The sequence below is a fragment of the Excalfactoria chinensis genome, chromosome 15 (genome assembly GCF_039878825.1).
Source record: "Excalfactoria chinensis isolate bCotChi1 chromosome 15, bCotChi1.hap2, whole genome shotgun sequence".
Lineage (NCBI taxonomy): Eukaryota > Metazoa > Chordata > Aves > Galliformes > Phasianidae > Excalfactoria > Excalfactoria chinensis.
Window position 1 is genome coordinate 5,383,848 of NC_092839.1, and position 24,596 is coordinate 5,408,443.

The following is a 24,596-nucleotide window of genomic DNA, read 5'->3' on the forward strand; positions in this document are numbered from 1 at the left end:
TCATGTGCACGCTTTTCAAGATATTTGTCCCATGTATTTACTGGCAAAGTGGTATGTGACAAGGCTAGAAAATAGTTGCCTTTTTCAATTAGGTTTTATTAACTGTTTCTCTGACAAGCCAGAAATCTGAGTTCTTCTGGATAGTCCCATGATAGAAGGAAGTAGATGGAATGTAATTCTTGCAGAAGCACGTTTAGTTTGTGTGGTTTTTGCTTGTTTGTTTTTGTTTTCTCCAGTTCACAGAAAGGAATAGATTGTATTTTTCAGATGGTATTCCTTAACATTTCAATGCCCGTGTTTCGGGTTTTGTTGTTGTTGTTTTTGTTTTTTTACTTTTTTCTTACATTCCTTTGTTTTCTTTCTGTTTTCTCACTGATTTTGCCCACTGTCCTGACACACTCACATGTGTATAAAGAAAGTAGTTCCTAGACCAGTTTCAGACAGGGAAGTTCTGGTGCAAGCCGTCTCCTCTGTTGTAAGCTTGCAGTTTGGAATCTTTGCTGATATGTCTTCTCTACAAAACCTATTCCTGAAAATTCACCATATTAATCTTCAGGAACCATGTTAGAAGTGAGAGATGCAGGATTTTAAGACATTAGATGACCCCGAATGCTAGTTTGTGAAGAGAAGCAAATGAAGGGAAGCTGGTTCTCTAAATGTGATTCTGTGCTTAAAATTGCACTTAAACTGTGTAAATTCAGTTTCTGGGCTGCTAGAAAATTAAAATCCTGCAAGGAAGCACACAAGCAGTCTTTGTGATGACAGCCTGTTAAACCAGCAGCTGTACAGGGGTTAGCAGATTGGTTATGCTTAAAGTGAACCATGGCAAGACATGTGCTAACAGAAGATGCACAACATACCTATCACCTATTGCTTGAGGGTTAAAACAGACCAACTGGAGTAGACTGGGACTGGGAAGAGTTATGCAGCCAGATGTGAATGAAAGAGAGAATTTAGGCCAAATGTGAATTAAAGTGAGAATTTAGGCATGCAGAAGTTGGGTGTGGGAAAGAGATGCTATGTGGTCTAGGAGAAAATAGGAATGTGAGACTTAAGCTCCTGTTCTGTATTGACAACCGCAGGCAGTGTCTGCACTCTCCATTAGAAGAGTGGAGAAAGGCTGTCTAGTGATCAGGAAAAGTCAAAGATACGCTGCTTTCATGGCATTTTATTAGGTGTACAATTGATCTTCTGTCTTTGATTTCTATATAGCTTTCTCTTTTACCCCTCTGTGCTTATTTAAAAGTGTATCCAATTATCTTCATGATTTTGAGCTCAGCATGCTCAGAAACAGAAAAATGCAGTATACTCTCCTATACAAAAGTATATAGAGGTAGGCAGATTAAATGCAAATTGTCTCTGTAAAATACTCTTCTAAATGGAGACCTGTGACTGACTGGAGCTGAATGCAAGCCTTCCTAATGAGAGATCTAACCATGGGGTCATGGCATCAAATCAGTCATTTCTAACAATAGCATTTGTGGGATGAAGAAGAAAAAACAGTCTTTTACTCCAATACTTGTTTTGCAGAAATTAAACAAACAAAACAAAAAAACCAGACATACTTGCCTTTTTCCTTGCATTTCACCAGAATTAACAGGACTGCTGTTCTAGGAAGAAGGAGAAGAGATAGTAGCTGTATTTCTTTTGGAAAACCAAGCGCTGCATACAGATATTTTGCAGGGTTGTTGATTTTTGGTAGCTCATGTTGCAGTAGCCATTGCAAACAATGAGGGTCAGCAAGTATATCTCAGCACATTGCTGCTGAGTCAGTTGGTTTTATCCGTGTCATCTCGTAGTAGCCCAAAGAAAGAAATTTTTGTTGGTTGTAGAAATTATTCCATAAAAATGTCAGAGAGAAACTGTGCCACAGGCGATGAGCTGAAGTTAATCCAGTGTCAGGAAATGCATCAGCATTGAACCAGGTTGTCGAGTTGCTCTTCTGGGCTGTGAAAGGGCAAGGGCCTTTGAAGTCTCGTGTGTGTGTGGGAGAATATTGCCTTCTAGCTAAGGATATCGCAGATCAAGTCTGAGTTTTAGGCCTAAGGCAATCACCTTAATGTCATACATAAGCATCTTCTCAAATATCCAAGAAGCAAAAGTTGACTTTTGATTGCAGCTGGATTTCCTAATCTGTAATGACAATATTTTCTGAGATTATTTGCATGAACTCCAGGTAGCTGCCATTTCTCTACTTGCAAGAAGTTTTTCTGAGCTGCTTTGCAGTCCTGGAAATGAAGCCATCATCTTGGCACTCTTGTGTTTGTGGCAGTCCTGTGTTTTGGCCTGGTGCTTGAGCAGCTGGTTTCAGAGATGCCGAGCTGCAGAGCAACTCTCTTAAGAGCTGGACTGTGGTGATCCTGAGTTGGGTGTTGTGTGACATGGTAGGAAGAAAACTGCTGTTCAGTGAAGTAAAGCGGACTTTAAGGTGCTAGTTTTGTCACTGACTCTGTAAATAACTTCTGGTGAAAGATACCATGGTTTGTGGTCATTTAATGTTATCCTCAGATTTCAGATTTGACAGTTCTGTTTGGAGAATTTGCAGCCCCCTGGGAAAAAGTTGGGTAATAGCAATTAGATCCTCATTTTTGTTTTCAGTTTGTTTTTTGAAGGGGGAAAAAAAAAGAGAAAGGTCAAGTTTTCACCCTTAAACCAAGTCTTTCCTTTCATGTGTGCCGAGAGAGTTGCAACACAAGGCTATAACTTTTATATGCCTCCCCATACAAACACTATGTTGGATATCCCATTAGGAGTGCTTGTATGTATTATTTATGCAAATTGCATTGTTAATACTGAGGATCAGATAAATAGCTTGAAGTCTGTTGTCTGCTTTGAATGTTCTTTTAGGTTTTAGTACTAGCCTGTCAAAAGCTCTTTATACACCACACACAGTTCTGACTTCTAACTAGAGATTGTCTGCCTGAAGCAAGTAATCTGCTATTTGAGAACTGGGTCTTGTAGAGTTCTTAAATTTGGGAGAATTTGTTGTAGAGTATGCTAAAGGGCACACTCCAAGTTAAAAACTTAACTAGTGGCAGTCGAAAAATGCTGATGTTACATGGCTGTCTGTTTATATGGGTGAACTAAGATGGTGGCATCTGTCCAGTTGCAGGCAGACAGATATCCACATCACAATTCATTAGACCCTTCTACTGAGCACAGGAGATCAGCCCATGCTCTTTCAGTTCAAGCTGGGAGTGGGAGAGGGAGTGGGGAAGAAAACTGGCATTTCTCTTCTCCATTCTATCTGCATTAAAAAAAAAAAAAAGAAAAGAAAAAGAAAAAAAATGCGTACACATCTTTTTCCAGAGCACTGCTCCAGCCTCACCAATTGGGAGCAAATTCTTTCTTAGGAAAGCGTAACTGAGAAGTACTGGAACGAGAAGTGTGTTGAGACAGATGTGTTATATGGAAAATGCATTTTTCTTTGAATAATTCAGTGTAACTTGCAGTTGTGCACAGAGGTGCTCCTCGACAGTAGGTACCTGCTGGGTTTTGTGGACTCAGTTTGGTGCAATAGACATATGAATGGCACTGTATGTTACCTTTGGCCCCTGCTACTGCCCTTCATTTTGACATGCCATTGTAGAAACCTTTAGTAGGTGCTAGATCAAGTGGTTAGCTGATTGGCATCTTTGTTCCAGCAATGAAACTGTGGTCTTTTTCATCACTTTTCCATTTACTGCTTCGTATGCTGTTTATGGCAGCAAAGGCAAACCTTTTCAGTGTGTCTGCCAAGTTTATTTTAAAGATCATGGTGTTTGGTGCCAATTCTTGTCTCTCCTTGTGCCAGACTTGGCTCTAGTAGCAGCTGTTCGACATTGTTAGGCTTCTTCAGCAGTTGGATTACATCATGGTGAAAGGAGGAATAGGGATTTTTAAAAATTCCAGTTATTCAAATGCTGTAGTCACAGGGGGAAAAACAAAGAGGAAAACAAAACTCCTGCAGTTCAAATGTCAGTGTCCCTCTGTACTTTGGCAAGTCATTTGAAGCCTGCTTAGCATCATATAATGGCACTTTCAGGAAGTGCTTTTCTTTATCAGATCAGACTCTGCAAATTAAAACTGGGATGTTTGTGTGAATGGCATTGGGCTGATGCATTTGGTGTTTTTACTTCCATACTGCCCTGTGGTCCGTCAGTTACTGAATGGCAGGATCACTGCAGAGCTCCTCAGCCCTTCCTTGTCTGATAATCACCTGTGGTCATCCCTGTGAAAACCTCCCTCATCTTGAAAATAAACCTTATGCTAACAGCTTTCTGATCTTGAGCCCACCTTAGCTTTCACTTTGACATACTGTCACACCAGAACTTGTGAAATCAGACCTTAGCCCACCAGAACCCTCAAAGTGTCCAATTTCTAGGCTATTATTTTAGTCTGACTCACAAATACCCACAGAAGCAGACTATTAATTGAATGAATATTGAGGAAAACACAGTGTGAACATGTGCTCCAGGTAAGTTTCTTCTCTGCTTAGTTGTTTTCACACTGTTAATGAGTGTCAGTGACAAACTTAAGTGAAGTTTTTGGTCCAGTGTTGCTTTTTATTGGTAGTCCAAGTTATGTAACTGTTAGCTTGCATTACTTTCCTCACTACTGTTGTACTGTGGCTCTTTAGAATAAATATCTTGGTTATTATCTATAAACTGTCACCAGTCTTCTAATGCAAATAAATAAATAAAAAAAAAAAATGAACATTCCAGTTAGTGATACAGATATAAAACCTACAGTTTGTTCATTTTTTGTCATCTTTTCCTGATGAAGTAACCAACTTCCACTACAAGAAAGAAGTGTTTACCACCAGAGGAACTTCTACACATTTCATACAGACTCCTGAAGAACTCACTATAAACAGTAATATTTTCTTTTGTTTTTAAAAACATAGGAGCTCAGTGCTATAAAGATGTGTATCTGATATATCTGATATGCATATATACTTGCCAATAGTGAGTACATAAACCTTTCTTAAGATGTAGTGGGGTGATACTCTGTCTTCCAAAACCACCCTCTGCTCTTTCTAAACAATGACATGGGATTGTGACTAAGTGAAAATTATAAGTGTATACATTTATTTTAACACAATATGTACTAAATCCAGATTGGTAATGAGACTTGCTCCAAGTCTGAGCAAGTAAAGTATATCCAAGTAGAGGTAGATTTCATAATTCAAGAGCAATTGAAGCTCTGCAGCTTCAGGGTCAAGTGGTACTGGATAACCACTTACAAGGACTACTTGAAAGCAATACCTCCTATTTTATGTTGGCTTATGATGTCAGAGGCTGATGATGGTGGTATGGCAGTAGAGGCTGAGCCTTTCCACAGTATTTCAGTGTGTTGCTGTGTGACAGATGGCAGCAGAGGAGCAGTCTGACAGAATGGTGTCTGACTTGGAAGTATGTATGAAGCAAAGGTGTATCACTGGATTCCTCCATGCAGGAAAAATGGCACTCATTGGCATTCATCAATGCTTGTTGAATGTCTGTGGAGACCAGACTGTGGCTGTGAGCACAGTGAGGTGATGGGTGATGCATTTCAGCAGTGGTGACAGTGATGTGAAGGACAAGCCATGTTCTGGACAGACTTGCACAGCTGTCACACCACAAAATGAAGAGCATCTCAATCAGCTCATCCATGCAAATCGATGGATTACAACCAGGGAGCTGGGTGTAGAGCTGAGTATTGGCTTCAGTGTGCTGGGAGCAATGGTAGCAATGTTGGAATGTTGCGAAGTTTATGCCAGGTGGGTCACATGAATACTTGCATAGGAACAGGAATAACACCACGTGCAAGTTTGTCAGGACCTATTGAGTCGACACAAGACTGACGGTGACAGTTTCCTGAATTGCAGCATTACTGGTGACAAGCCAATGTGTCACCACTATGAGCTGGAATCAAAGTGACAGTCCATACAGTGGAGATGTGAATTCAGAACCCTCAGTGAGTAATGTGCACTGTCTTTTGGAATAGGAAAGAGGTGATCTTTTTTGATTTCCTGGAACCTGGACAAACGTTCAGTTGACTGCTGCATTGCAGTGCTGACTAAGCTGAAGGCTCAACCTTCCAGTCAGGCCAGGGAAAAAGACTATCTTTCTCTTGCACCATGACCATAATTCACATTGTATCAACATGGAGAACAAGGTTGGAGTTTGTAGGGTGTCTTTCTCTAGTGAGAATGCATAGGTGTAAAACCATGACAATAGGCCTCTTGACTTCAGTATTTAATGTTCAGTCCCAGTTTTTCAGAACTGGGACACAAGAGTCCTTCCCACTCATATCATGTTGAGCCTTGGGAATTCATTGCCCAAGCAGGCAAAGTGTACTTAGACCAGGTAACAGAGCTTGCATCCCATTGCCATCACAGATATTTTAAATCAGCAATTACTCAGGGAGTTAAAACTCTGATTTATTGATACTTTAGAGAGGGCCACATCATGAAAACCCTAAAACATGGGGAAAAAATCCCCTTCCCTCTGTCTAAACCCTAAATCAGGAATCTATCAGGCAAAGAGAAGCAACTAAAGAAGCCTTCTGAAGATGGGGTGTTAATCTTCATTATTTCTTATGCATAATAATGGGCTAACACAATATGTTTTTATTTTTAAGTACAGGGAGCCAAGGGAGGCTGCTTAGATTCCATACTTTAAGACACAAGAGTACAAAGTTTTCAGGCACGTTGTTAAAGTGTACAATACTTTCAGTTTCTTAAGAGAGCGTCCTGAGTTTTAGAGAGCCCGCAGACATTATTGCATGTTACTTTGGTATGTACAATGTTGGTTAAATCTGCCACAACGAGGATGGCATTTGTGTTTTCCCTCATCAAGATACTTGAGAAATAGAAGAAATATATCTCAAATCTTTTGTACACTTAAGCATTTTTTGCTTGTAAGTCTTTGAGAATGATGTGCAGACAGACAAGATAGTCTTCCCTTCCCCAAACAGGGGTTAAGAAAGTCCCAGAGAAAGTGCTTTCAGCCTTTTGCATGTACGGCAGACATTTCTCTTCATGTCTTCTCTGGTCTCTGCTTCTGGAGCAGTGTTGACCTGGGGGATTTAATCAAGGAGAAGGTACGTCATTCTCACTCCAGCCTCACCTGTACTGTTATGCTAGATTTTTTCCTCGCATCCAAGGTCCCTTTGCTAACTTACATTTCATAGTTTTTTGTGTGTGTGTTTTGTTTTTTTTTTTTCCCATAGCTTTTTTTGAATTATTATTCCCTGAATGTCACTCCTTTATAGGCTGACAATGGAGGTGCTGACACAAGCCTGTTATAAAGGGGCAGCCTTACCTTTCTCACTGAGTTCTTGGAGTTACTGCAGGACTCTGACAGGTTTAAGGAGTAAATCAAAAGGGTGAAGAAATTCTCATAGTCTGGGAATGGAGCTTTTGGACCAAATATGAGTGAGAGAACATGCCCTGAAGGACAGCTCTCATGCCTCACCTCTTTCTTGGCTGTCTTGAGTTCAGGATAGTCATTCATCAGCATGCATACTGGTACTGCAGTGGTGTAACAAATTTTACCTGAAAATTTTAAAGCACTTTCCAGTGCCTAAAAAGAGCTTAATTGAAAGCTTTCCCACTTTTACAGAAGCCTTGGTGCAGTCCTGAGAAACTTGTCCAAGCTGTTAGTGACAAATCCTCCTTCAACAACTGCACATCTCTCCCTAGTGGGTGTCAGAGCAGCCATGTGGCACTGTACACCCTCATGCCTCACTGTGCTGCTGAGTGCAGGGGCTATCAGCTCCCCTCTTTCCTCCTTGAGCAGCAGAAGAAAAAGTGAGGTTTCTACTGATATTCAGTTCCCATTAAGATGGGGTGGAAGGGTCTGAGTGGGGCACGTGGCTTGAAATGAGTTGTTTGCAGTAAGAAGCTGTACAAATGAAGATGTTGCTCTGTAACTCATGGATGTGTTCAGCCAGCAGCCATATCAGCTCTCTGCTATTTCAGGCTTGCTTGGCTACTGCTTTTGTGTGCTGTTTGCACAGTTCATTCCCTACTGAGCCTTCTATGACTTGTGATAACATTTTATTTTATTTTATTTTGTCTCATCATGATTCACTGAATGTATATTTTCAAACAAAGTATTATCTGGCAACAAGTTCTTCTAGACTGTGCTGTTATTTGGCCACTGGGATCCAGGTGGGTGCACCCAGGGTGTCCCAGGTAGGAATAGGGTAAGTAACAAGACTAAGGGATAAAAGTAACAAGAGGACTCCAAAGTAAAAAACATTGTAAACTCCTATAACAGGAGGCAGGGTGTTTCAGCATGAATATCAAAGTTATCAGTGGTTATTTCCTCATTCCAAATATCCTTGTTTTTCTCTAAATCATATTTTTATCATTCAGTTTTGAGTACATTCTTAGTCCTTAAGATTCTGAAGAGAAGTGATGAGAGGCATAGTTCTTTGGAGTGAAAAGAGATGCCTGAGTTGTAATAAATAAATAAGTCTAACAAGCCAGGACACTGCTGCACCATTTGTGGAGCCATGAAGCAGTCCTTTTGTATTATGGGTCTTGGGTATGCAGCTGGAGCAGCCTGCATGGATTTCTTCAGCCATGAGCAGCACCAGTGTGCCAGTGGTATCTGAATAGGAAGAGGTGTTTTTTAATTGTGAATGTCAAATAGAAATATATTAACTGGGAGAGATTTAATGCACTCATGTTTATGTGTATTTACATGTGTCTGTATATATACACGTGCAAGCAAATTTAATTTTCAAGTGACTCCATGTTATAATCTTGAAGTGTTTCTTTACCTGCTTAGCTTTATATTTGGTTCTTAATTGTCCACAGTAAGAGTGTGGAGTGGTTCTTTTTTGGCAGTGAGGTCTTTTGCAAATGTTGCTCCATTTAGCAAACAGGTTCTCTAGGCAAGAAAGGCGTTCTGAAAAATTAGACTTCCTCATTTTGACATATTCAGAGTGAAATACTGCTATTGAAATTTTTTTGAAAAAACAATGACTCACAGCAATTATATAATGTATTTCCTGATTAGGCTGCCAAATTGAAAGTCTGTGGTGCAAACCCCATCACTTTGAGTTTTCAAGTTACTTTTCAGACTGTGCCTTCATAAGAAACAGTGGTGAAGGTAGCTAGACTTGTCTGTTTGTATGTGCTTTGAATCCCTTTCAAATGCTTCTGGCCACGTTTCCCTTGGACTGATCAACCAGAAAATGCTGATGCTTCCCCTTGTCTATCTTTCTTCAATCTTTTCCCAGGTTAATTGCAGGAAGTGCGGGGGGATCACAGCCCTGCCTGCTCCCTTTCTTCTCAGCACTGCTCTGTGGCGGCAGCCTGGGGGCTGGGGAAGGAGCACCCACAGAAGGGAGTAGTACAGAAGCCTTACTAGGAGTAGGAAGATCATATAATAATACGAAGACAGCATGCTTCGTTCAAATCAACAGGTCTGAGACAAGAAAAAGCAAGTCTTAAAAAAAATAGTAACAGAAAACACTCTACAATAGCAGGTGAAGAAGCCTGGTGAAGCAAGCCAACACACCCTGAAACTGAGGACATCCAGGGAAATGAGGCATGCAGTTATTTTTGCCAGTCTCAAGCACTCAAAAGCCATAAGGCAGGCATCCCTTCGAAAACAGATGAAGTTGACTCAAAATTCACATGATAGGATTTTTCATCAGTTTTTTGCTGTCTGGTCTGTGAGTTGGAACAAGACCAAAAACTTCCACTGAAAGTAAATTTTTACTCCAAAAGACTTGTTACCTTAAAAAATAAAAAAGCAGGGAAAGATTTTAGAGCTGTTGGGATATTTTGTCACATTTGAACAGCAGTGATTTCAGAACTGTGACAGAAATGGTCTCCTTTGTGATCTCTTTTCTCAGCTACTAAAACTGTTTAAAATGAACATATTAAAAAAAAGGAATTTGAAAATTCTAATTTTAATCCAAACCAATGATTTCCTTAGGTGAACAGTTTTAGATGTACATGGAATTATTGTGGCAAAGGGCTGTTTGTGGGAGGACAGCTTCTTATTGTGATTTTTTTTTTTTTTTTTAATTTCATTACTTAACAAATTAACAATTAATTAACAAACCTAATAGTTTTCCGGGACTTGGGTGCTTGGGCTCTTGTTTCAAGGTTGTTTTTTTTGTTTGCTTGCTTAAAGTGAAGCAATACATGAGTATCTCTTCTACTTTATTAGATTTCAGCTTTTATGAAAGTGACCAGCTGTTCCAGTACTGGGCTAAAGAAACGATCCATGTTTCAAAAGGCCAACAGTGAGTTTTTGAGGTGGAGTGATGTACGTACAGAAGAGTAGTGCTGAGTGATGTGGGCAAGCGTAGCTGGAGTGCACTGTGCTTTGTTTCTCTTTTCAGATGTGTTTTGTCCATTGCTTGTCTTATCAAAAAAGTTTTTCTGCTTGTATTTTAATCCATACTCTGAGATATTCAGCGCTAGTGAATAATGTACTTATGCATCCCCACCCACTGATGCTGTTCTACTGCAAATCCTTATTTTTTGTGTCTGGAATGGGTTGGGCAATGATAAATCCAGACATCCACTACTGCTTTTATGGTCTGATCATATCAGCAAAAGGTATCTCTCGGGAATATAAACAGCTCAAGGCACTCTGCCCTGCAGGTCACCTTGAAAGGATATCTTGTCATCATGACTGTACTGTCAGTCTTGTACATAAGCATTGATGCCAACTCAGGTTTAACTTTATGTCTGTTCAGACTTTCCTGCATACATCTACCAGCTGTGCTCATGAATGAGCAAAGATTCATTATGAAAGAGAAAACAGTTTTCACCTGCTGAAGCATTTCTGAGTTCTTGAAGTGTGAGGAACAAAGAATCAATTATACATAGAGAGGAGGCTTCAAACAGTGTGAGAAGGAATGTACTGACAGAGGAAACAGAAGTACCTTCCTTGAAATGCATGGGTAGATGTAGCCAAAATCTTCAGTGTGGGAGATTCCCTTTGTTACACTACCTGGAAGGTGACAGCGAGATAATAATGTTTTCCCTGCTTATGAATAATTCGTTTTTTTGTGTGTGTGAGAGCAGGATGAAGCAGGGAATGCAATTCTTCAGACTGTAAATCTTAATTCCCAGACAAAATTAATGGGGCATAGAGGGTGCTATTGAAAATTTGACCCAAGGTAAAAGAAACCACCAGCAATGAATCTTGCAGTGCTTCTTAGCAATAAAAGAAAGACAAGCAAGTAGGATTGGGGTTTTTTTTTTATTTGTTTTTTTGTTTGTTTGTTTGTTTGTTTTTCTGGATCAGAGGGGATGAGAAAGATGGCATCTCACTTTTTTGCAGTTACATTTTGGTAATTCACTCTGAAACAAAGTAGAAAATCAGACTCTTTTTTATGATGAGAAACACTGGGGTTGTAAAGTTGAAGCTTTCTGCTTAGTCATCTGCACCTTTTTTTTTTTTTTTTTTTTTTTTTTTTTTTTTCCTAAGAATAAAGGTGAAAGCAGTTGTTGTAAATAATGAAAACCAGATGAAGTCATGGAAGCAAGACAAAAATGCAACTCTTGTAATGAGGCTGAAGTCTGTCTCTAGTCCTTCTCTTTCCAACAAAGCTTCAGCTGAGGCCTTGGTTTGTACCAGTCCTGGCTTGCTGTGCTAGAAAGCCTTGGGATTGCTCACTGTATTGATCTTCAGCTCATGTTTGATGGTCTTGAGTTGGGGCCTGGCATCACTGCCTTCAGAACATCATTGTAAAAGAAAATGTGAACTGTAAATTATCCTGACACCTTCACCAAAAAATTGAACCGTTAAAATGTTTAATTTGGCATTCCTATCTTCAGAATGATGGAAAACGGTTTTCTTCTTTTTTTTCTTCCTAAACATCACTAAAGAGAAAAGCCTCTGTTCTTGGCAGAGGTTTGTGGGCCAACTCTAAGGGCAAAATACTGCTTTTTGAGTAGGGGATTCTAATGGAAAAGCTGAGCATCAGATTCACACAAGGTTCTTCTTAATTATGGAAGCCAAAAGCTCTTCCAGATGTCTGTCAGCCCAGCTTTCTAGATGCTGCCATCACTGGTTTTAATAAAAGCTCATATTCAGCAAATTTACTACTGATTTACTGTATATTACTTTAGCCAGAAAACGTTTCTGCTCTAAAAAGCAAACAAAGACCTGATATTTTCATCAGTTGTACTCCAGCATGTCATTTATTATGCTAAATCCTATCCAGCATCCATTATTTTACTAAAGATTTTCAGTAGATTGCCATTATTAAGACCGGAATTTCAGAAACTCCCGTGTAGAAGTACGTAAGCAAAAATTGCATATCAACAAATCGGTAAATGGTGCGTGCAAAGCAGGCAAAGCCACTAACAGAGCAAACATGTACATGACATGCACAGCCAGACAGGATTTTCCGTGGAGAGGTACCCGTCTGTACCTGCAGCTAATGTGTGCTCTAAAGCAAAATGGAAGCTGAGAGGGGGATAAAAGGAAAGAAAGAAAATGTTAAAAAAACAAACGAGCCTTTGCATTCAAAAGTGAACAGAACAAAACCAAGAGAGTAGCTAATGAAATCTCTGAACAATGATGTAATTAAAGTGCATTAATCATTATAAAATATCATTTCCCTTTAAACATCTGCTTCCATTCACTTGGCAACAGTCTGGTCAGTGTCATGAATGATGGGGTTTGAGATTGTGCTGAAGGGCGTGTTATCTGAGAAACAATGTAGAACATCCCTACCTTGACAGGATCTGGGATGGCAGTGCTTTCCCTCCTGTCAGGTAACAGTGTCAAGGAAATAAAGAAAAAATCAGATGTTGTTTACAGTGGAAAAGAAAACCCAGTATAAAATGTAACCCTGCTTTTTCAGCAGTGCAAGCAAAAATTTCATTTCAGTGCCAGAGGACTTGAAGAAAGTAATTTCCCTGTGAAAATGGAGTTTTGGGAACCGTAGTTGCTTGGAGGAGAGACCTCGTTCCTGCCTCTAGAGAAATGAGGACCACCACATCCTTCCTGACTCCTTTCTCTCTTGCAGTCTGGCTGTGCAGTCAAAAGAGAGAGATTAGCCATTTTAGGAGAAAATCTCCTTTTTCTCTGGCATAGGCAAAGTGTGCAGAAGGGCTGCAGCCATTCCTTATTTCCTGACAGCCTTACTTGAGACTGCCTGCAGAGCAGACACACATTTGCCTTGGTAAAGCCCCTGCCTGCACTTGTTCCAGCACTGTTTGGACTGACTAAAATTTCTGGTGGGCTGTGCTTTGTTTAGGATTATGTGAGGGGAATCCTGAATTCCTGCTTTAGCACTGCTATTATGTTGTCACTTAGGATGGTATTCTTAAAGCTGAGAACTGTTTTTGTATCCTTGTACAAATCTAAAGCTTCATTGCATTTTCATGCATTTGGTAACATGGACAGTGGTTGCAGGTGTCCCCTTTGCACCTCTATTCATACTTCTGTCTTGTCTTAATGTCTGTATCTGCTGGACTTACAGGACATATCTGAAGGTGAAGCACTTTGAGGTCCTCTAGCAACAAAGATCCAACTGTAAAACAGCACTATTTTTAAGCTAATCTTACTTTTTTAGGAAATCTAGAGGGGACAGCAGTTATGGAGTAAAGATCACACAAGCACTGCATCCTGAGCACTGTGTTCCTACCCAGATTCCTTCACCACTGACTTCAGATCTTCTTCATGGCATGTAATCTGGCAACCCTCTTAACTTGATGCTGCATTGATGGCAAAAATGCACATGCCCACATGGCTTTCTAAGGGAGGTAGAAAGGGAGAGTCCAGACTCTGTTTGGAGAGAGGAGGAGGAATGGGGCTGTGCGTGTTGTTCATGGCTATGCCACTTTTTGTTCTTTTTTTGGCAATTCTGCAAATTCCTGGAAGATGGATGTGAGTCTTCCCAGCTCTTAGGTGGGAAAGTGAAAATGAATTCAGCTTTGGTCCTTGCTGTTCTGTTACAGATGGAACATTTTACCTGATTTGTGCCTATTAATAACAATTCTTACCCTTCCGCACAGAAACCTGTAGTCTTCATAAAAGTGACTGGAGAAATTTCAGATAAAACTGTGCAATTTGTTTTCTGTTTCTCAAAGCTGGCTGTCATACACAGGCATTTAAACATAAAACTCAAATGTCCTTGCTTCTAACAGAGCTGCCTAGATCAATACTGCAGAAGCCTAGCGTCAGAAATTCAGATTTCTATGCTGCTGTTGTTATTGCAGTGATGCCTTACGTGTGCTGTGCAGTTTGTGCCGTGCACTGCTTCTGGGCTGTTGCTGTGCCACCTACTGCCTTTAGGGACCATCTCAGCAACGACCCTGCCTGAGGATCAGTTATGCAGCTCCTTGTGCAGGTGGTGTGTCCAGCACTGACAGAAAGGGCAGCCCATGCAGGCTGCTGCCAGGCACCTCAGCTTTGCTCACCTCCATATCCCTTCTTTCCCATTTGCATTTTTGAGCTCTTTTTGTCATTTGTTCAGAACTTGACCAAAAAGCTTCGCTGGTACTCTGGTGTAATCTTAGAAAATTCAGATAGATTTCTATGGCAGTGTGAGGTTGTTGTTTTTTCTTTGTTTTTTAGAAAAAAAAGAAAGAAAACTGTCAACTTTAGCTTTAGATATTCTTTGGTTGTTGTTTCTTTATAGTTTTAGCTGCTTAGGGAGCAGGGGCAGAACAGGCTGGGACTACATGTGCTTAGGAGAGCTGCCTTCCTTGCAGGTTTCCTTACTGTGCTCATATAGGTGTCTTTTCCCAGTTTTGCAGACATCTTAATGACGTGTCTTAGTGCCCATCTAAAACATTAAACACTTGAAGGGGAGCAAGCAGCTTTATTTTAAGCAGGTTCCTTTGAAGCCCCTTTCTGAAAAGGCACACAGGTGGAGTTGGGAATATATATTGAAAGCTGGGGTATTTGTACGAATAGGTGTATTTGTGTTGTGTGTGAGATCTGAGATAATAATTTATTCACTCTCGTTTCTGAAGTGTTTGTGTGATGTGTAGTGTGTAGGCCTCCATTGCGTAAACACAAATAATGTTTTACTCTGGTGACTCAGATCCTATATGACACAGACAGGTCACTTGACATTTTCAGTTAACTAAGTTGTAGTTATTTATGTAAAAAGGACTGTCCTTGTATCACTTCCATCTAATGGTCCAGACTTTGTAGCTGGGATTGGCTCTCCAGGACGTATCCAGTAGATACCAGGATTAGCCCAAACACCTGAAACTCTCCTGTCACCAGTACTAACCTTCTTACTATTTTGTAAGAATACACAGTGCTGCTTACTGCCCTCAGCTTCATTTTCAGCTCTTGGTAGTCTGTTCTGGGGGCTCAGTGGACAGTGGTATGTAAATCTTTCTGCTGGTAGCATGGAATAGATAAGGAAATTTAATTTTTGGGTGGCAAATTCCAGGAAAAAAGGGAAAGTATTAATCAGAGGGGTGTAATCTCCAAGGAGACAAGTACCTCATTTCAATTCAGCATTTACCTTTGATGAAAACTTTAGTGAACATTATTATGTGGAATTTATATGAAGCCTGGGTTTAGGTAACCAACTTTAATATTTATACTCTTAGGGAAAAAAACTGAATCATTAGTAAGCATGCATAATTAATGAATAAATTATATTTTTCCTTTGTTTTCCTTCAGGTATAAGGAAATGCTAGATCTAGTGATATCACCCAGCCTGACTGTAAATAGAGAGTGCCCTGACAGAGTGAAGCTTAACCTTACTAACATTTATGCCACGGCTCCAGATGACATAGAAGGTAGGCTGCTTCTTTTGTTTACTGCTTATTTGCTTTGGCATAATGTGTATGTATATAAAATAAGGGAGCTGGGCTTCTGTTTGAGAATGTTTGTAGTCACTCTATTTGTGGCTGAATCCTTCAAAAATGCTTTGAATGCAAACTGAGTTGAAATGTTTTACATAAACAGAGATCTGTGTATTGTGGGTATAAACATATACACACATGAGTATATCTATTTGCTGGAATAAGTGCAGGTATAAAAGATGTTTTGTGTAGAGCTGGTACTTTTGGTTTAGACCTTACTAGAGCCCCAGCTCACAGGGGCTCCCAGGCCCAACAACACATTGTGTAGCCAAAAAATATTTTGCCAAAGCACCCGTGTGCCCCTGTTTGCATCACTGAGATCATTGCTATCATCTCCAAATGGTTTGTCCTGCTGATGTATGGTCTGAAGTTTCACATTTGGCAGGTACCAAGGATAAATTCTTTCAGTGGTTGAGGTTCTGATGGAAATCTATCTGTTTTTCTCCTCCTCATCCTCCTCTTCCTTCCCCCCAATGTTCAAGTGAAGGAAACAGAAGAATGTTAAATCTGCTAAAAAAATTATTGGCAAGTGATGCAGCTGAACTAGTTCTTGCTAGTACAATCCCAGCTATTGTTTGCTGCGGTCAGAATCTGTCAGCCTTCCTGTTCAAGGGGAGTTAGCAAAAGGCACTGACTATTATGTTGTAGTAGTATGTTTAACCCTTCATTTATAGACTCTTAAAAGCCAAGGAGAGGTTTTGTTTGAGTGTATGCTAAGGCATTAGAAATTGTGTGATTAAAACACAAACATCAGGATTGCCTATTTACAGGAGCAGTCAAAGGGATAAGAATCTAAAAGAAACATCCTTTTAAATGTATGTGTTTGCAGAAAAGATTAGTGCTAGAAATGATTTTAAAATACATCATTTTATAAACTCCTTGGTGCAGGAACTGTTTGCTATTATGCAATATAAATATGAGCCAACAGAGCACCTGTACTACAAAACGCCAGTATGCCAGAGACAGCTCATGTTGATAAGTTTCTTACAGAAATATTACAGTTGATTTTTTTTTACAGGTTGATCCCTTGTTATTCCATAATTATGTCCTTTTAATGAAAATACTTGTTAATTTGGTTAACAGGAAAAAGCTTGTGTTTTTGTCAATCTCAGACTGCCTGAGTTGCAATATTAGATGTCTACTTTGTCAAGCATTATTATCATGAAATCTGCATCTATGTCGATATAATTTTCAAGTACACATTCTGCCTGTAGCTCTACACATCTGGGTAGAAACAAATAGTTTTAACCTGTACTGTTGACAATGAAGTTGTGGCATACTGCATATTCATACACAGTGAATCCCTGTTTGGTATTTACTCTGTATTTACCAATTTCAAAATTTTAAAAAGTAATCTGAAGATGTAGTATTTTTCACATAGAAAAACCATTAAACTGGTGCTCAAACTGCCTGTTCTGCTGTTTTTCAAATATGGAAGACATTATGAATGAAATGAATTAAAATGTTAATACATATATATGTTTCTCTAATACAATTCTATTAGGTAATGAGGAACAGAATGGTAGAAATTGTATAGCTTTTGTTTTAACAATCTAAAAATCTAATTGCCTAATTATTTTCTTTCAGGTAAGTCAAAGCAATCTTTTCATAGCAAGTATGAAGGTGAGTCAGGTAAGCTTGTCTTTGAGTTTAAAAGCAGCCTTTTTTTTTCTATACCTGCATATGTGTATGTATATGCACATATATGTACATTTATACATATATATATATGATCCTTTACTCTGCTTTACTCTGTTTTGTTGTGTTGTTTTTTGTTTTTTTAATAAAATATCTCTGCCTCTTGCTGTGGAAATAGGTTTGTATTAGCCACAGGATCAAGAGTAGGGTTGCTGATGGGTTTTACTTTTGTTAGGTTCTTCTGGAATTTAAGAGCATAGAGAATTCTTTATGATTTTGTTCCAGTCAGTGCCCACAGAGTGGGATGAGGTGATAGGGTGCATAGTCCCTGCCTTGGCAGTTGATGTGCTATCTTCCTTCCTGAGCTGTCCTCTGTCAATGGATTGCTGTGCAGAACAGGTGTTGCAGAGGGCCCTGGAAGAAGGCCCAAGGGGATTGTAGATGTGATATTTCTCCTAATGTAGGGTTTTGGGGTAGTCAGCCTGAGGGAGAGCTCCTGCAGAACTGGGGACAACTTGGGAGAAGTGGGATCAGAAAAGTCAGGCGTGAATTTGTTGTGCAGATGGGTACAATAAGAAGGGTATAGCACAGAATAGTACTTCAGGGAAGTGAGAGCAAAGAGTAGGTGATACAAGTGCATTTTATCACAGTGGTTGTATTAGAATGAGTTTTTGTTTTTAGTACCCAGCAAGGAGAAGAGGGTGAAGCAGGCATCCGACATAGTGCTAGGAAAGGCACTGCAGTTCAGCACACATGCTTGTGAGTAGGTGAGGTCTGTTTGCCGCACAGATAGATGTACTCAAATTACATTTTTCCCTTAGCAGCAGCAGTGTGTAGTCATCCCCAGCTCACTCTGAAATCTATTCCCCCTGGTTATCGGTGCCTTTATTGCCAAAGCCATTTTTCCTGAAGTACCTCAATGCTGCAGTAACATTTCTGATCTGTTCTAGCCTAAAGTGTAGTTAGTAAACACTACAGTTATCCCAGAGAAGAGAGAAAGGAGTAAATGGATACTTTAAAATTTTGTTAATCATCTCTGAAGGTGTCCAGGTTTGTGAAAAAAGGGTCTTCTTTTTGTAGGAAGTGTGTATTCTAGGTATTTTAATCTGTTAAGGAAATACAATTATTTCTTATAAAAGAGCTCTTTTTTCACTATTATTATTAGATATAGGAGACTATGTAAATTAACATTCTAAAAAAAATTAATATATTGTAATTAATTTGTTGTTGTTGCTGTTAAGACTCTTGTACCTCCATTGGGGTTTTTCCATTTATTTGCTCCCGTAAGTCAATGAAGATGAAAACAGACTTTTAATACAATTTACTTTTTAAAAAAACATATCAGATTGAATACCTCTCTTAAAAAATATATTTGTGGTGTTGTTGTGTTATGATGTAGAATGATAAAGTCATGTAAAAAATTGTGGAAAAATGTTGTTGAAAAAAGAATGTTTATAAAAGAGTGTTAAAGCAGGAAGAATGAATATTTCATATTCAAGCACGTCAAATCATTTTGGAAATTCTCTGCAGATTTGTGGCATAACAAGTTACTCAAACCCAAAGGACTATTTGAATTTATTTAGATCTTATGTATATTTGCATATTTCATTAAATAAACCATACTTTATATGTTTAATTTGCCAACTTACAAACTGCTGAACAAATGAAGTGATTTTGTTTTGGAAACTTTGAACTGAGGATAATGCATCTATAGCATGGTGGGTATGTCCATGACAGTGCATGGGACAGAATTGTGGGTGTTTCCTGCCTGGTGATGGCAATGTGCAGCACTGGGGACACTGCTGGAGTCTACTTTTCCACTCAGCCTGTGCTCCTGCGGTGGAGAGATCTGCCTAACATTGGGTAATATTTCCTATCCCATGTAACAAATTGCATGATATATGCCAGCAGCTAATGTGGAGAGTGGTGGTGCTACGGTCAGCAGAGAACGTGATGGTTGATGTTCTTCTCCCTGGAGAAACTGCATGCAATTAGTCTGGTGTGCTGATTGATACAGACAGCAGATAGAGAGGCTGTATGTGTAGTGCCTAATATCATTATTAATGATTGTGAAGGTGTGTTGGCATTTATACTGCTATAATAACACTGACTCCAATCAGAGTTAGAGAATCACAAGTTGGATGGCGTAATGAAGGCAACCTGCATAATACTTAGAGTGGCATTTGAATACAGTATTTTCAGTACAATTTGCAGGCAACTTACAGCTTTTAATTTAGATTATTTTAATGAAATTAAGCATAGATATATCTCTAGATAAAAATGGGGGCACTTTTTTCTTTGCTGGTGTTGCTAGACACAACTGTTTGATACATTGGCTAGCATCTTGCATGTTTTACTTGTGTGATGTATTTTCTACTGGTTTCATTTACTGTTTTTCATTATTGCCAAGTCAGTAAGGCAGGTTAATGCAAAAAAATCAGGACTGATGATTAAAAGTGATATACTTCTTATATTTATTTTGTCTCTGCATGTTTTGGCATTTTATTATTTAAAAGAAAGTGAGTCGTGGTTTAGGACAGTGTCAAAAAAAGTCAAATAATTTCAGTTATCATTATAGTTTCCTTTATAGCTTTTAGTGTATAATTCATTTTACCAAAGCCCAACTTCATGTTTTACATCAGACATGAGAGAAAAAAAAATAGTATCTCAATCAATCAGTAGTACCATCAGTTAACTAAAATTGTATTTATTTGTTGTTGAGTAGATAATTGCTTTATCTCTTCAGCTCTTTGGAGATTCACTCCAAAACAGTATCTCCTAATTACTATGTGTTTTTCTCAAACCAGCAATTGTAAAAACAGCGGTATCATCTTAGTTGTAGAAATGAACATGATGAAAATCTACGACTCGTTAATTTTGTTTTCCAGGCAACAGCAAAGCATCACCACAGTGTCCTCTCCATCTGTACTCAACAAAGTGAGTGTTCCTGCCACGTGCTGTCATTTAAAAAACATATTTAGCTAAACAGCCATTTTGCGTGGACTTCTGTCACATTAAAGAGCATTCATCTTAAGCCTATCCACCTGCTCCTCTGTATGTCTCAGGCCCAGTGAAGAAATAGTCCCTAATCTTGCTAAATATGGAATGCAAGAAGTTTTGAGGTACCATGTGCCGTACATTTGTACCCTTGGGAATCCAAACCTTATCACTTTGAATGTTATTTTGTTTATTAGTGAGGAATATGTAAAAATGTCAGAGGTTTCTCATGATGCTGTGTTGTTTGACAAACACAAAATGAAACACAACAATCAGAGTATTGAGCTTTTTATAACTTGCACATATTTTGCACAGCCCTAAATTTCCTATACATGTAGGCACCTTAATTTAAATCAGGAGCTATACACTAAAAAAAACCTTTCCCCCAATCTAGTAAATTCTGAGCTCCTAAAATATTCACCATCATAGTTGGATTGTGTTTTATCAAAACATCTAGAAATTTTTACATGTTCTTTAGAAGACTGTGCAGCAACTATTGCCTTAGACCTTCTGTGTTCTTGTTCTTTATAGACATTATCCCCATATAGTGACAGTCCAGACTTTCCCAACAATGGCAACATATGGACAGACTCAGTACAGTGCAGGAATCCAGCAGGCTGCTGCATACACTTCCTACCCTCCTCCTGCACAGCCCTATGGCATACCTTCCTACAGTGAGTACTCTGATGTCGTGTTACCTTTGAGTGCATCTTCTTCCTTTTTCTCCAAGAAAAACTTATTTGAAGACTTAAGGTTTAGAATGAAAAGTCATTTCTATATTGGGAGTGTTCACTTCATCATAAAGGAAAAGCTGACTTTGTTAAAAATGGTAGGATTACTTTGAACTGTCAACTTATATCTTGGGATATGGTCTTACAGACTACTTAAGGTTGAAGATAGTGAGTAATAGGATAGGAGATGGCATGAAAAGCTCATGTTCAGTAGGATATTCCACTTACGAGTGAGCAGGAGCTGTGACTGTTGCCATGACTCACTACAGTGCAGTGAATACAGTATTTAGGTAAAGTTCACCTTGCCTTTTTTGATGTCTCCTGGGGTTTCAATGATAAAAGCTATTTTAGGAAAAAAAATCTGTATGCTATTGCAGAAGATCTGGGACACAAAGCAAAGTAGGACATTGGTGAAAAGATACATAGAGTACTTTGGCTTTGGAAGACTGTGTTTAAATGAATGGTTGTTAGCTGTAATTGCTATGAGCATGGTCAGCTTTTGTTCCCTACACAGCCTCACAAGCAGCTGTGGGGAGATGGTGCTGGGCTGAGAGCAGCTGGAGGATTCAGGCAGAGAACTAACTAAACCAGCACTCCTAATGGTGGAAAGCCTGGCAAACCAAGTGTTAAATGTCTTCAAGCTGTGCATGCTGTTGAGGCAATTAGGAAGTTCTTTCCACTCCTGAAGACCAAAGGGATACTGCTCTTGCTTAGGCACAATTCTTTAACAGAAAGTTTTGAGGCTCCTTACTCTGAGTTGATCTCTTGAGTGCTGAGTATTGCAGCTTCATAGTTCTGTTTCTGCTGCTGGTTTCTCTCACACTCTTAAACACCTACATTTGCTTGGCAATTACAGTATCCTTTCCCAACAAGATTTTATACAGCCTTTGATAGCACTTTTCCTGAAGGGAAATTCAGTGCAATAGTCTGGAAGGTCAGGGAATGCTCTTGGCAGAGATGAAGGTCTACCAGGATGATGAGAGGAATGTTGAGAGCCTTTCCTGGAGCTACTTGTGCGTTTGCATCAGCTGGCTGATTTCCAAGACAAACTCTGAACAGTTGTCCTGTTAGAGCAGGTGAAAGTAGAGCCATTTGCTACTGCCTTGAGTCTTTAGGGCATACATGTGTCAGGCCCATATGCTGCTTATAAATCCTGTAGATGACCTCTTAGCATCCTTGAGCAGTGATTTCCCTCCCCCAGCTCATATACCCTCTCTAAGATACTCAGCGCAGCATATGAAAAACTCCACCTGGCTGACAACCAAGAACAATGAAGCAGTATTGTTTTTAGGCACAAAAATAAAACTCAGCCAGTTTCTAGACAAAACAGAACATTGTGTGGAAATTAATTTGGTGCTAAGTTATTTCACTGTCTGACAACAATTTTAGTCTTCCAAAAAGGCTCATTCGCTGAAGATTAATTGTAGCCAGGGTAGATGGAGTGTTTGCATGCACAGTGCTGATGTAATTGAAAATCATGGGATGTTATGAAAAGAGGCTTCTCTGCACACACTCGCAAATCCCTTTACTTCCCCAGCAGTAATGGACACGGACGCCTGCACTAACACATGTTCACTAACTGTCCAAATAAACTTCCTGTATTTCACAATACAGTATTGTCATATTGATGCTAACTTGCACTCAGATTGTATTACAGCTATTTTCACCTAAATCTTAAAGAAGTAGTTTTATTATTGAAGATATTATCTGGGGGAAATTATTACCAACCTGAGCAAATGCTTGCTGCTTCTAAAAGTCATTAAGCTAGAAAACAGCATGTTTGGTGAAAGGCACCATGATTGTAAATGCTAACTGATAACAACAGCCTGGGAAGTGTATAAATCCAAGGCCAGAATATCAACAGGGTCTCTGTTTAGCCCTAGTGCTCAGGATGTGTCCATGGCTATTTTTTGTTTTGTGCAAATAGGTATGCAAAGAAGGAGGACGATCACACCCGAGGGTTAATAATAAGACACACCTTTCAGCTGTTTATATTAACAATACAGCTGTGGAATCTTGGCAGCATCTCTGAATAAAATATCAACCCTTTTTACTATCAGCAAAGGTTTCATCAGTGCTTGAATCAGCAAGTGCTGCTGCTCCAGTAAACTGTCAGTTTAATTGCCTGACTGTAGTAATGAAAATATTTTGTGGCTTCAGGACTTACATTTACTGTTCCTGAACTGTATGTTATATCTAGGTGAATAAATGATAACCCTCCTGTATGACCTGCTAATAAATACTTAATTACCAAATCTGAAAACATAATGGAAGTAAAAGATATGTCTACTGAGAACAGAAGTCTTGAGGTTCATTTGCTGCAGGTCCTGTTGCTTTGCTTGCACCAGATAGTTGTTCAGAAAGGTCTTGAGCCAATGAGTTTGTTTAACACCAAAACAAAACTGTTTTTCCATAAATTGTTTTTGAAAACAATGTTAATTGTATTTGCTTCTCTATCTTAAGAAAAGTTCATTCAGGTGTTTCTCACTCAAATACTGGTTGTGATGAATGCACTTGACTTTATTACTTGATAGCTCTTTGAGTAATTAGGATAATTTTTATTTTTTTTTTAAAGTAAAGTATAGGGTAAAATCTAACTGAAATATTGAGAATTCCTCATCTTTATTTTTTATAACTTTATGTGACAAAACACACATTCTGCTCTTGGTTCCTGCGATGTGCTCCAAAGGCATCAAAACAGAGGACAGCCTGAGCCATTCCCCAGGACAGAGTGGGTTTCTTAGCTATGGATCCAGTTTCAGTACCCCGACTGCTGGGCAAGCGCCGTATACCTACCAGATGCATGGTAAGTACAGCTTGCTGCTTTGTGAGATGTATCTGGAGAAGTCAGAATGACATACATTATATCAGCTCACCTTTTGCTATTACAATAAAAAGATTAGTAAGAGACAGACAGGGTAGTGAAGAAAGTAAGATTTTGGAGGTCAGTTGTGCTTATCAAGGAATTAATTTCTGGCAAGTGTACTAGATTTAGCACTGAGACACCCTAGCAGAATCTTGTGTGTGACCAATTTAAGCTTTGCCTTTCTGCAGAAACTGTTGTGTTTAATACATCTACCTTTTTTAACTCATAAAATACCAGCATCATTGAACAATACTACCAGGTAAAGTAAAATTCTGAAAAATGGAGGTGAAAGCAGCTGCTTTTTCCCTAAGGTTCCTGAGTAAAGAATTAAAAAGTTTGGCATAACTGTTTTACTATTGTCAAAATGTTAACTGATTATATAATAGTGAACTGAATTTCCTTATGTCTTTAGTGACATTGCGTTTTGCTCGGATCTTTGTTACACTTTGTTTTGTTGTATAACCAAGAAGGTCAAAATGTACTTCATTCCTAAGGGTAAAGCTTATTGTTAGTCATTCAATTTCAGAAGCTGTACAAAACACCAGATTCCATGAGACTCAGTGTTGATTTGCCAGATCCA

At 39.1% G+C, this 24,596-nt stretch overlaps 1 protein-coding gene across 4 annotated transcripts in view; it reads left to right on the forward strand.

Moving 5' to 3' along the window:
* The window catches only part of EYA2 (EYA transcriptional coactivator and phosphatase 2), an 87,971-nt gene that overhangs the window by 20,323 nt on the left and 43,052 nt on the right, over window positions 1–24,596 (forward strand). For 3 of the 4 annotated variants that reach the window (XM_072349995.1, XM_072349996.1, XM_072349994.1), the window contains exons 2-5: window positions 15,600–15,718; window positions 20,311–20,359; window positions 20,951–21,093; window positions 23,840–23,956. In XM_072349995.1, coding sequence (XP_072206096.1) covers window positions 15,610–15,718; window positions 20,311–20,359; window positions 20,951–21,093; window positions 23,840–23,956 — 418 coding nt within the window. In that variant the 5' untranslated portion in view covers window positions 15,600–15,609. Of the gene's footprint in view, window positions 1–15,599; window positions 15,719–17,371; window positions 17,417–20,310; window positions 20,360–20,950; window positions 21,094–23,839; window positions 23,957–24,596 lie in introns of all 4 variants that reach the window. The other variant, XM_072349997.1, reaches the window with a different exon arrangement.